This window comes from Ursus americanus, chromosome 4, assembly GCF_024610735.1.
Source record: "Ursus americanus isolate L20-20 chromosome 4, mUrsAme1.1.p, whole genome shotgun sequence".
In the NCBI taxonomy this organism is placed as follows: Eukaryota; Metazoa; Chordata; class Mammalia; order Carnivora; family Ursidae; genus Ursus; species Ursus americanus.
This window is the reverse complement of record NC_142130.1, coordinates 31,012,021-31,026,043: the sequence shown is the minus strand read 5'-3', so window position 1 is coordinate 31,026,043 and position 14,023 is coordinate 31,012,021. Positions and strand designations below refer to the sequence as shown.

Genomic DNA, 14,023 nt, shown 5'->3' with positions numbered 1-14,023 from the left:
AGTCTTTTATCTGTAGTGTCATTTGCAAATATCTTCTCCCATTTTGTGGGCTGCCTCTTAGTTTTTTTGACTGTTTCCTTGGCTGTGCAGATTTATCTTGATAAAGTCTCACAAGTTCATTTTTTCTTTTGTTTCTCTTGCCTTTGGAGATGTATCATGAAAAAAGTTGCTGTGGCCAATGTCAAAGAGGTTGCAGCCTATGTTCTCCTCCATGATTTTGATGGATTTCTGTCTCACATCGAGGTCTTTCATCCATTTGGAGTTTATCTTTGTGTATGGTGTGAGAGAGTGGTCAAGTTTCATTCTTTTGCATATAGCTGTCCAATTCTCCCAGCACCATTTACTGAAGAGACTGTCTTTTTTCTATTGGATGTTTTTTCCTGCTTTGTCAAAGATTAGTTGCCCACGAAGTCGAGGGTCCATTTCTGGAGTCTCTATTCTGTTCTATTGGTCTGTGTGTCTGTTTTTGTGCCAGTACCATGCTGTCTTTGTTTTTTTTTTTTTATTAATAATGATTTTTTATTATATTATGTTAGTCACCATACAGTACATCCCCGGTTTTCGATGTAAGGCTCGATGATTCATTAGTTGTGTATAACACCCAGTGCACCATGCAATATGTGCCCTCCTTACTACCCATCACCGGTCTATCCCATTCCCCCACCCCCCTCCCCTCTGTAGCCCTAAGTTTGTTTCTCATAGTCCATAGTCTCTCATGTTTCATTCCCCCTTCTGATCACCCCCCCTTTCTTTATCCCTTTCTTCCCCTACTGATCATTCTAGTTCTTATGTTCCATAGATGAGAGAAATCATATGATAGTTGTCTTTCTCTGCTTGACTTATTTCACTAAGCATTATCTCCTCCAGTGCCGTCCATGTTGTAGCAAATGTTGAGAACTCATTCTTTCTGATTGCTGAGTAATATTCCATTGTATATATGGACCACAACTTCTTAATCCAGTCATCTGTTGCAGGGCATCTCGGCTCCTTCCACGATTTAGCTATTGTGGACATTGCTGCTATGAACATTGGGGTGCATATGGCCCTTCTCATCACTACGTCTGTATCTTTGGGGTAAATACCCAGTAGTGCAATGGCTGGATCATAGGGTAGCTCAATTTTTAACTTTTTAAGGGACCTCCACACGGTTTTCCAGAGTGGCTGTACCAACTTGCATTCCCACCAACAATGTAGGAGGGATCCCCTTTCTCCACATCCTCTCCAACAATTGTTGTTTCTTGCCTTGTCTATTTTTGCCATTCTAACTGGCGTAAGGTGGTATCTCAGTGTGGTTTTGATTTGAATTTCCTTGATGGCTAATGATTTTGAACATTTTTTCATGTGTCTGTTAGCCATTTGTATGTCTTCATTGGAAAAGTGTCTGTTCATATCTTCTGCCCATTTTTTGATTTGTTTATTTGTTTCTCGTGTATTGAGTTTGAGAAGTTCTTTGTAGATCTTGGATACCAGTCCTTTATCTGTAGTGTCATTTGCAAATATATTCTCCCATTCCGTGGGCTGCCTCTTAGTTTTTCTGACTGTTTCCTTGGATGTGCAGAAACTTTTAATCTTGATGAAGTCCCATAAATTCATTTTATCTTTTGTTTCTCTTGCCTTTGGGGATGTATCATGAAAGAGGTTGCTTTGGCCGATGTCGTAGAGGTTGCTGCCTATGTTCTCCTCTAGAATTTTGATGGATTCCTGTCTCACATCGAGGTCTTTCATCCATTTGGAGTTTATTTTTGTGTATGGTGTGAGAGAGTGGTCAAGTTTCATTCTTTTGCATGTAGCTGTCCAATTTTCCCAGCACCATTTATTGAAGAGACTGTCTTTTCCCCACCGGATGTTTTTTCCTGCTTTATCAAATATTAGTTGCCCAAAGAGCTGAGGGTCCATTTCTGGGCTCTCTATTCTGTTCCATTGGTCTATGTGTCTGTTTTTGTGCCAGTACCATGCTGTCTTTGTGATCACAGCTTTGTAGTACAGCTCGAAATCTGGCATTGTGATGTCCCCAGCTTTGTTTTTCCTTTTCAACAGTTCCTTGGCAATTCAGGGCCTTTTCTGGTTCCACACAAATTTAAGGGCTGTTCGTTCCAGTTCTTTGAAAAATGTCATTGGTATTTTGATCAGGATGGCTGGATTCTTTAATTTCCTCAATGATCTACACTTTTCAGTGTAGACTGCTCTGGGTAGCAGAGACACTTTAACTATGTTTATTCTTCTGATCCATGAGCATGGAATATTTTTCCATCTTTTTTTTGTATCTTCTTCGATGTCTTTCAAGAGTGATTTGTAGTTTCTAGAATATAGATCCTTTACCTCTCTGGTTAAGTTAATTCTGAGATAACGCATGATTTTTGGTGCTATTGTAAATGGAATCGATTCCCTAATTTCTCTTTCTTCAGTCTCATTGTTCGTGTATAGGAATGCCACTGATTTCTGAGCATTTTGTGTCCCGCCACATTACTGAATTGCTCTATAAGTTCTAGTAATTTGCGGGTGGAGTCTTTTGGGTTTTCCATATGGAGTATCATGTCATCTGCAAAGAGAGACAGTTTGGCTACTTCTCTGCTGATTTGAATACCTTTTATCCCTTTTTGTTGTCTGATTGCTGTTGCAAGGACTTCTAGTACTATGTTGAATAATAATGATGAGAGTGGACATCCTTGTCGTGTTCCTGATCTTAAGGGAAAGGCTTTCAGCTTTCCCCCATTGAGAATGATATTTGCTGTAGGCTTTTCATAGATGGTTTTTATGAAATTGAGGAATGTACCCTCTATCCCTGCACTCTGAAGGGTTTTAATCAGGAAAGGATGCTGTATTTTGTCAAATGCTTTTTCTGCATCAGTTGAGAGGATCATATGGTTCTTGACTCTTTTCTTGTTGGTATGATCTACCACACTGATCGATTTGCGAATGTTGAACCACCCTCGCATCCCAGCGATGAATCCCGCTTGGTTTTGATGGATAATCCTTTTAATGTACTGTTGGATCCTATTAGCTAGGATCTTGTTGAGAATTTTGGCGTCCATATTCATCAGGGATATCGGTCTGTAATTCTCCTTTTTGATGGGGTCTTTACCTGGTTTGGGGATCAAGGTAATACTGGCCTCATAGAATGAGTTTGGTAGTTTTCCTTCTGTTTCTATTTTTTGAAACAGCTTCAGGGGAATAGGTATTATTTCTTCTTTGAATGTTTGGTAGAATTCCCCGGGGAATCCGTCAGCCCTGGACTCTTGTTTTGGGGGAGGTTTCTGATCACTGCTTCAATCTCTTCATAAATTAATCGGTCTGTTTAAATAATCAATTTCTTCCTGTTTCAGTCTTGGTAGTTTACAGGTTTCCAGGAAGTCATCCATTCCTTCCAGGTTGTTTAATTTATTGGCATAAAGCTGTTGATAAAAGTTTCCAATGATCCTTCCTATTTCATTGGTGTTGGTTGTGATCGCTCCCCTTTCATTCATAATTTTACTAATTTGGGCCTTTTTTCTATTCTTTTGAGTAAGTTTGGCCAGTGGCTTATCGATCTTATTTATTCTTTCAAAGAACCAGCTTCTAGTTCTGTTGATCTGCTCTACTGTGCTCCTGGTTTCTATTCACCGATCTCTGCTCTAATCTTGATCACCTGCCTTCTCATGCATGGGTTAGGCCTGTTCTTCTGTTCCAGCTCCAGCTTCTTGAGATGAGAATATAAAAACTGCATTTTAGATTTTTCTATTCTTTTGAGGGAGGCTTGGATGGCTATGTATTTTCCCCTTAGGACTGCCTTTGCTGTGTCCCAGAGGTTTTGGACCGAAGTGTTTTCATTCTCATTGGTCTCCATAAATTGTTTAAGTTGATTTTTAATTTCCTGGTTTACCCATTCTTTTTTTTTTTTTTTTAAGATTTTATTTATTTAGTTGACAGAGACAGAGACAGCCAGCGAGAGAGGGAACACAAGCAGGGGGAGTGGGAGAGGAAGAAGCAGGCTCATAGCAGAGGAGCCTGATGTGGGGCTCGATCCCATAACGCCGGGATCACGCCCTGAGCCGAAGGCAGACACTTAACTGCTGCGCCACCCAGGCGCCCCTACCCAATCATTCTTGAGCAGGATGGTTCTTAGTTTCCAAGTGTTTGAGTTTCTTCCAAATTTTTCCTTGTGATTGAGTTCCAATTTCAAAGCACCGTGGTCTGAGAATATGCAGGGAATAATTTCAGTCTTTTGGTATCGGTTGAGACCTGTTTTGTGACCCAGTATGTGATCTATTCTGGAGAAAGTTCCATGGGCATTCGAAAAGAATGAGTATTCTGTTGTTCTGGGGTGTAGTGTTCTGTGTATATCTATGAGGTCCATCTGGTCTAGTATGTCATTCAAAGCTCTTGTTTCTTTGTTGATTTTTTGCTTAGGTGATCTGCCTGTTGCTGATAGTGGAGTGTTGAGGTCCCCTACTATTAATGTATTATTATGTCTCTTTATTCTGGTTAAGAGTTGACTTGAGTATCTAGCTGCTCCCCTGTTGGGGGCATAGATATTTATAACTGTCATATCCACTTGTTGGATACATCCTTTAAGAATAATATAGTGTCCTTCTGTATCTCTAACAACAGTCTTCAGTTTAAAATCTAATCTATCTGATATGAGAATTGCCACCCCAGCTTTCTTTTGAGGTCCACTGGCATGAAAAATGGTTCTCCATCCCTTCGCTTTCAGTCTGGATGTATCTTTAGGTTCAAGATGAGTCTCTTGTAGACAGCAAGTGGATGGGTCATGTCTTATTATCCAATCTGCAACCCTGTGGTGTTTTATGGGAGCATTTAGGCCATTCACATTGACAGTGATTATTGAGAGATATGATTTGAATGATGTCATGTTGCCTGTGAAGTCTTTGTTTCTATAGATTGTAAATTTCTGTTCTGTATCACTCTTGGGGCCTTTTTACTTTTACAGAACCCCCCTTAATATCTCATGTAGGGCTGGTTTGGTGGTTACGAATTCCTTCAGTTTCTGCCAATCTTGGAAGGTCCTTATCTCTCCATCAATTTTGAATGACAGCCTTGCTGGATAAAGGATCCCTGGCTACATGTTCTTCTCAAATAGAGCTTTGAAAATACCCTGCCAACCCTTCCTGGCCTGCCAGGTCTCTGTAGACAGGTCTGACGTTATTCTAATATTTTTCCCTCTGTATATAAGGATTTTCTTCCCCCTGGCCACTTTCAATACTGTATCCTTGGATCTGATATTTGCAAATTACAGTATGACGTGACGTGGTGTAGGCCTGTTCTCATTGATCTTGGGAGGGGTCCTTTCTGCCTCTTGGACACGAATGCTTGTTTCCTTTGCCAGATTAGGGAAGTTCTCAGCTACAATTTGTTCAAATATCTCTTCTAGACCTCTCTCTTTCTCCACCCCCTCAGGGATGCCGATGATTCTGACCATTGGAACGTTTCATTGAGTCAGTAATCTCCCGTAATCTACATTCTTGAGATTGGAATTTTTTGAGCCAAGTTTCCGTTTTAATCTTCTCTTCTACCATCCCATCTTCCAGTTCACTAATTTGTTCTTCTGCCTAATTTACCCTGGCCGTCAGAGCATCTAGTTTAGACTGCATCTGATTCATAGCATTTTTAATTTCTGCCAGATTTGCTCTCATTTCCACCCTTAGAGATTCTATATTCTTGTTAATATTTTTTTCAAGCTTACCCATCTTTTTTTTTTTTTTTTAAGATTTTATTTATTTATGTGACAGAGAGATAGCCAGCGAGAGAGGCAACACAGCAGGGGAGTGGGAGAGGAAGAAGCAGGCTCCCAGCGGAGGAGCCCGATGTGGGACTCGATCCCGGAACGCCGGGATCACACCCTGAGCCGACGCTTAACGACTGCGCTACCCAGGCGCCCCAAGCCTACCCATCATCTTGACCATTGTTACTCTGAACTCCATTTCTGACAATTTGGTTATATCCATATCCATCAGTTCTGTGGCAGAGGCCACAGTCTCTGTCTCCTTTCTTTGCTGAGGGTTTCTCCTCCTCGTCATTCTGATGAGGAGAGGTTGCAGGGATGCACAGAGCCCAAATTATAGACCAGGACCCAGGTAGTGTGCACTTGTTTTATAGGGACCTTAGGGATGTGGGCTTCTTGATTTTTCAGCCTGCCTTCTGAGGGAGGGGCCTGCCGCACTGATACTCAGGCAACCCTGTTTGGGTAGAGTTGCCCCATCCCCTGCAAGGGGGGATGGGGATGGGCACAATATGAACCGGTATTTCCAGGCTTTTGTTCTCTGGCGGCTTTCCCTGGCGATTTTCTGTGCCTCTTCTGAGAGTCAGAGCAGCAGTGGCTGTATCCTAGCCTCTGTCTCAGAACAGAGAGATCGCAGTCTGTTCTCCACTGAGCTCTCCTGGTCATTCTAACTCTGTTTCTGTCCGTGCTGCTAAAAACCCCGCAGCGTCCCGGGATGTGCGCCCCACAGCCACTCTCCCCGCCCTCGCTTCCAGGGCTGGCACGTCTCTGTCCTTTGTGCTTCTAACACCGCCAGCCACCCCCGGTTCCCGCGCGCTCCCGAGCTCCCTGTTTCAGTGTGGTTCGCATGCGCACTGGAGCGCCGGTTTTCCATCTGGTTGCACATGCGCTCCTGAGCTCCCAGTTTCAGTCTAGTTCGAGTGTGCCCTCCGGAGCTCCGGTTTTCAGTCTGGTCATGCGCACGCTCCCGAGCTTCGGTATCAGTCCGGTTCCAGTGTGCGTTCCGGAACTCCAGTTTTTAGTCTGGTCACGCACGTTCCCTGGCTCACGTCAGTCTGCTTTCTCACAGGGGCCAGTCCGCGAGTCCAGCCTGCTCCCCAGTGCAGGTGGCTACCGCTTCCCGGCACCCAAGCACAGCAGCTTCCTCCCCTTTCCGTTTATCTTCCGATATCTGTGCGCGGATTCACAGCTCCCCGCTTCGCACCTCAATACTCAGTGCTGGAGATGTTCATTTGTAGAGATACAGATGTATCTTCCCGCGTCTCAGGCTGATTTCATGGCTGTTCAGGATGGTCTGGTAGATATCCAGCTCAATTCAGGGGACCAGCTGAATAAGCGGTCCCCTACTCCTCCGCCATCTTTTTTTTGTCCCCTTCCACAGAATTCTTCACCATTATAATGCCAATTTCTTCCTTGAAACTGCCCAGCACTGGCAAGAAAGTTTCCCCTTCAGAGTCTTAAGTCGTAATTACCTTTACGCTAAATAAGGCCTGAATAAAGTAACTTTCAATCACCATCTTATTTCATTCAATATTTCAGTAATAAGAATCAGCACCAGTACCAAAGAACCTAAGAGATTATTTTGTAGCCTATCTCACGGTGGCAAACCCTTCATAGGGCCACTCATCAGCTCACGATTAAGGCCTTCATTTGCTAACAAGTTCCCAACCACGGTATCATGTACTTTTCTGCATTATTACAGCTTCCTCTGATTATCACCCTGATACTACACTTATTTTCCCCAGTAACTGCCTCCTCCTCTGAACTGGCATCTTGTCCACACCTTCAACATCTTGTCCAAATGTCAATTTTCTTTTTTCAGAATACTCCAAAAATTTAATTTTTCTCTTTATTTTCTCATGTGACATACTGTGTTATAACTCTCCATTAAAAATACTAATCACTGAAATCTAATAAAGTTACTAGCACAGATGTTTAATAAATGTTTGTTAAATGTATGTATTATTTGATAAACAAAACTAATATTCTGGAAGTTGATTTTTTCCCCAAAATCTTATAATCAACTTTATTCAGTTTTCAAAAATTTATACCTGACAATAGTCAATGCGAAAGTTCACATCTGCCAGATACTGATATTGGCTATAGGTGCATTCAATCTTATACTGAGTTAAGCAATGCCTATGGTCAACCGTAATGACTTTACGTGTACTCTTTAATCTTCACCACGACCTTCCTCATTGTCATTTAACAAATATGCTTGTCTTTGTAAAGCTTACTTTCTAGCAGGAAAACAGACACCACGATCTAAAAGTAAGTGAACAAATAATCTAGTTTGACCATGAGCACTGAATCTAAGGGCCAGCAACTATCAACCTTCTCCTGAAATGAAATTAATAAGACTCTCATTTTTATTTTATCAATTTGCTAAAATGTTCATCAGTTTATTTATATTCAACTTTTAAAAAGGGGGCGGGACTCTCACTGCCCATGCCCCTGTCAGAATCTGCATACACATGGAGGTAACTACCAAAACACCCTACCAAAAAAGCAAGGAATTGAATGTGTGCAAACTGACGTTGCATAGTTTGTAACCACCAGAATGACCACAAATTCAAATCATAAACAAAGAATTATACTTACGTGGGAGAGTTTCTTGACTAAATAGTTTATATTAATTCAGTCAAGACAAAGTAGGCATAAACAAGAACAGCATATAAAGCAGGACAGCATGCTTAGAATTCAAGTGTTCTAAAGTTCTATGTTATTCAGAATGAAGATAGAAGATATTTACTGACTTTAGATTTTTGTAAGTTAAAAATGTATATTAAAATTTCTAGGATAACCATTAAAGGAAGAGAAAGAAATGACTTCCAAGCAAATAAGATAGAGGTAAGACATGAGAAAATATAATCTAAAGTAAGATATGAAAGGAAGAAGCTGAAGGAACTGCATGCATTTTAGAAAGGCTCTATTTCTGCTGTTTTTCTGCTAGGTCCCATTTATTCACGTTCTATATTTTGCAGCTGAGTAAAAACCAAAGAAGCTATGTTCCCACTCCGAGGAAGGGAAACAAGAAAGTTAATCATTCTCTGAGGTTTGTCGCAGGCCCTCAAACACCTGATAACAACTAAGAAGAGTCAGATCCTAAACATGTTCTAGGACCTTAGCTTTGAAAAAACCGCAGCTGACTCTGGCATCAATATCCTCTACCTTCAATGATTTATAAAATAACACCTACTATTCACCTGTTATTCGCCTCTGATTAGACCCTACCCTGGATTCCTGAGGGAACACTTATTCTGGACCCCTTTCCAATACAAACCCTGAGGCCCAAGTGACAAAGAGACTCATTCTCCTTTCCTTCCTGAGTCTTCCAGACACTCCACCTGCTATTTTCTGTCATTTATGCTATTCAGTAAACTCTGCTTTCACTTTCTCCAGCTCGTGTTTGATTTCTATCCTGCACAAGTCAAGCACTCTCTTTGCTGGTCCTGAAGGACCCCCACTTCTGGGGTGTCAGACCCAGACTGCCTGGATCACTGTGTTTAAAAATTAAGAAACATACTCATGGGGCAAATAAAATCACAAGGGAAATAAAAGAAAGTAGAATGATAAAAAAAATTACATGTTAAAACTTGCAGATACAAGTAAAGTGATATTTACAGGAAAGTTTACAAACTCAAATACTATTAGAAAAGGCTGATACTATTATAATATGCAACTAAAGAAACTAGAAAAAACAAGAAAAACCCCCAAAACCCAAATAGAATAAACTCAAAGAAAGCAGAACAGAAAAAATAATAACAAAAAAATAATAATAACAGTAAGAGAAGGGGGAATAGATGAACTGTCTCTGTCACTAATAGCCACCAATTTTTTCCTCTCTGTATCTCTCATTCAGTCTTCCAAGGAAAGGTCAGCTTGCTTCTACCAAACACAACCTTAGTTCATATGTAGGTTATCCACACATTTATATTTATAGATTTACATGAACACGTGTATTATGTAGGTAAATGTGTGTGTGAAAACAGGGAGGGTGGGGATGGCAGCACATGGGGGAGGGACACAAGAAGATTTTTTAAAAAGAGATGAATCTTTGAAAAGACCATCTTTTGGCAAGAATGGTCACAGGGGGAAAAACAAAACAAGGCACAAATAAACATTATTAGGAATGAAAAGGGGGCCATACCTAAATATGCTATAGACAAAACCCCCAGGATATTAATATTTTGAAACAAATATGAAATGAATAAATTCCCAGAAAAATTAACCTAGTAAAACTATTAACATAAAATCTAAATGGTATAACCGTTAAATTTTTAACTAAAAATACTAAATCATCCCTCAAAGAGAATTATAAAACACAGGTTAAGTTTTATTAGGAAAAAATTACCTTTATTCACAATACATACAACCAACAAAGGATTACTATCCAGAATATACAAAGAACTTGTAGGGTCACCTGGGTTGCTCAGTCGGTTAAGCAGCCGACTCTTCATTTTGGCTCAGATCATGATCTCAGAGCCCTGGGATCAAGTCCCACCTTGGGGTCCACACTCAGAGCAGATTTTGCTTGGGGATTCTCTTCCCTTTCCCTCTGCCCCTCCCTCTACTCACTCCCTTGCTCTAAATAAATAAATCTTAAAAAAAAAAAAAAAAAAGGACTTGTACAGATCAGTTAAAAGGACAACCAAAGACAAAAATGAACAAAAATCTCGAGAGGTTATATCACAGAATAGAAAATCTGAATGAATATATTCAACCACATTGTCAAACAGGGAAATTCACATTAAAATCACAATGAGATACTATTTCAAGTCCCAAACAATGGCAAAAATGAGAATACCAGGTATTGATAAGAATATGGATCAGTTAAAACTTTTATATATTGCTGCTGAAAATGTAAATCATATAACCACTTGGAAAACAATCTGGTGTTATCTACAGAGATATGTATACATAACCTACGTTTTAAACAGTACTTTTTATATTAGTAATATTCTGAAAATAACTCAACATCCACCAAAAGTAAGATAAATTATAGTGTATTAATAAAAGAAAAAACTCCAGAGCAGTGAAAACAATCTCAGGAATATAATGTTGAGCAAAAAAGTCAAGCTGAGATTAAATGCAGTATAATTCATTTATATAAAATTTAAGATCGGCAAAATAAACAATGTATTGATTGGAGATCTAAATATGTGCTAGAGCTTTATAAGAAACCAGGATTGTGGTTATTTCTGAGGAGAGTTAATGTTAGTATTAATGCTCTTTTTCTGTACTTACTAATATTTAAAACACATTTTTAAAATATTTCAACATGCAGTATTTGAAATATAATAATTTCCTTTGTGGGAATTTTTAGGCTTAAAGATAGTATCACTCAATAAAATTCATTTATAAAATATATCCTTAAAAATGTTTTTAGAATGTTAATAAATATTATGAAATTCCCTATAACTAATAAACCATAAACAATCAAGGGGTGAAAATTCTACATGAAAGAAGAGTTCTCTCTGAGCATGAGCTATACTAGTAACAAAAGTAATGTATAATTCATAACAACAAAATAAAGTTATCATCCTACCTTTATTGGTGAAATATGAGAATGGGAAACAAATCCATGGACATTCTCAATTTCTGACAGATTCTTCTCTGAAACATGAACTAATTCCGGGCCTATCACCTCATTAGTGATTTGTGGGGATATATGCTCTTGAGGAGGTGTGTCTTCATCCTGATACCGGTATTTCTGTAAAGAAAATTATTAAATATGAAAAAAATCCTGAAAAGCAAAGTGAGTTCAATTCAAATCACGGTTTCATAACTAGCCAAATACTCAATAATATTTAACTATATGGAAAGTGTATTGTATGGTTTAATGCATAAAGTCTGAGAGAAATAGGCCTCCAAAGTCGTGCTAATTTTTAATAAAATATCTGATTATTAGAACTCATTCAGATTGTGGGAAGTTGGCTGAATAGGAAGCACAAAGAATTTGTCTTTCCACTTAAACAATTACCTAGGCAGAATCTGTCTAATGTAACTATTCTGGAACTCTGGAGTCTGTTGAAGGCTTGCAACTTCCAGGGGGATAGCTGGGATGGTAAATTGTGATTAATTGTGATGGTAAATTGTGATTAATTGTGATTAATTGTGATCAACTTCACCACTTCCATTCATCAGAGTATCAGAAGTTGCACCAAGAGCAATTAGGCAAGAAAAAGAAATAAAAGACACTCAAATTGGAAAGGAAGGAGTAAAATGATCTCTGTTTATAGACGATATAATGTTGTATGTGTAAAACCTTAAAGACTCAGCAAAAAGGCTGTTAGAACTAATGAATTCAGCAAAGTAGCTAGATACAAAGTCAATACACAAAAATCAGTTGCATTTCTATACACAATCTAAAAAGAAAATTACAAAAACAGTTTCATTTACAACAGCATCAAAAAGGATAAAATACTTGGGGATAAACAAGGTAAAATACTTGTACAATGAAAACTACAAACACTGCTGAAAGAAATTAAAGATGACAGGAAAAAAATGGAAACACATTCTGTGTTTATGGATTGGAAGACTTAGTATCATTAAGATGTCAAAACCACCCAAAGCAATCAACAATCCCTTTCAAAATCCCAATGACATTTTTTGCAGAAAGAGAAAAACTCATCCTAAAATTCATGTGGAATCTCAAAAAATCTGAATTGCCAAAATTATCGTGAAAAAGAACAAAGCTGGAAGACTCACACTTCCTCATTTCAAAACTTACTGTAAAGCTAAAGTATTGAAACCAGTTTGGTATTGGCATAAAGACAAATGTATACACCAGTGGAAAAGAATAAGGGTCCAGAAATAAACCTTTACATAAATGGTCAAATTATTTTCAACAAGGGTGCTAAGACTATTCAATAGGAAAAAGACAATCTTTTCAACAAGTGGTGCTGGGAAAAGTGGATACCTACAGGCAAAAGAATGAAGTCGCATCCTTACCTAATTTTTACCATGGTTAAAATTCAAAATGCATCAAGGACCTAAATGTAAGACTAAAACGATAAAACCCTTAAAAGAAAACAAAGCACACAAAAGCTTCATGACATCGCATTTGGCCATGATTTCTTGGACATAACACCAAAGGCACAGGTAACAAAAGCAGAAATAGACAAATTGGACTTTATAAAAATTTTAAAGATTTTGTGCATCAAAAGACCCTATCCATAGAGTAAAAGGCAACCCACAGATGAGAAAGTTTTGCAAATCACATGCCTAATAAAGGATTAATATCCAAAATATATAAAAAATTCCTAATTAAAAGTCAACAAAAGAAACCAAACAATTCAAACATGGGCAAAGAACCTGGATAGAGATTCCTCCATAGAAGACAAATGAATGACCACTAAGCACATGAAAAGATGCTCAACATTACTAACTTACAGAAATGCAAATCAAAACTATAACGAGATACCACCTCATACGCATTAGGATGATTCCTATCAAAAAAACAGAAAACAAATTCCAAGAGAAACTAGAACACTTGTGCATTGTTGGGAACGTAAAATGGTACAGCCACTGAGGAAAGTAGTATGGTGGTTCCTTAAAAAAGTAAAAATAGAATTACCCTATGAATCCAACAACTTCACTTCTGGGTATATACCCGAAAGAATTGGAAGCAGGGTCCTGAAGAGATATTTGTATACCCATGTTCATAGTAGCACTATTCACAATAGCTAAAACATGGAAGAAACCTAAGTGTCCATCAGTGTAGAATGAATAAGCAAAATGTGGTTATATACATACAATGGAGTATTTTCAGCCTTAAGAAAAAAACTGCGCAGTATGTTACACATGAATGAACCTTGTGAACATTATGCTAAGTGAAACAAGCCAGTCACAAAAAAGACAAATACTGTGTAATTCCACTTATATGAGGTACTTAGCTGATCCTTGGAACAACAAGGGGTCAGGGATACCAACCCCCTACCAAAAATTCATGCATAACCTTGACTCCCCAAAAGCTTAACTACTAATAGCCTACTATTGACTGGGAAGCCTTACCAATAATATAAACACTTAACATATATTTTGTATGTTGTATGTATTATATACCATATTCTTACAATAACGCTAGGAACATGCTGAGAAAATCATAAAGGATAATGATATATAATTATAATTTTATAATCATGGAAAAAGACTAGTATCTACATATATTTTACATTCATAAATACTTCTTCCTTCATGTTTTTAATATTTCTAGGCTATGTATTTCATCTGTGAGTTTTTTCAAACTGTTGCAAATCTCTACAAGATTTTCCGATATATTTATTGAAAAAAATCTGCAGATCA

General features: G+C 38.4%; 1 protein-coding gene across 7 annotated transcripts in view; it reads right to left on the bottom strand.

Annotated features, from left to right (window-relative positions):
* Positions 1-14,023, bottom strand: part of DLG1 (discs large MAGUK scaffold protein 1) — a 257,721-nt gene that overhangs the window by 147,048 nt on the left and 96,650 nt on the right. For all 7 annotated transcript variants that reach the window (XM_045812516.2, XM_045812515.2, XM_045812517.2 and 4 more), the window contains exon 5: positions 11,265-11,429. In XM_045812516.2, the coding sequence (XP_045668472.2) occupies positions 11,265-11,429 (165 nt within the window). The remainder of the gene's footprint in view (positions 1-11,264; positions 11,430-14,023) is intronic.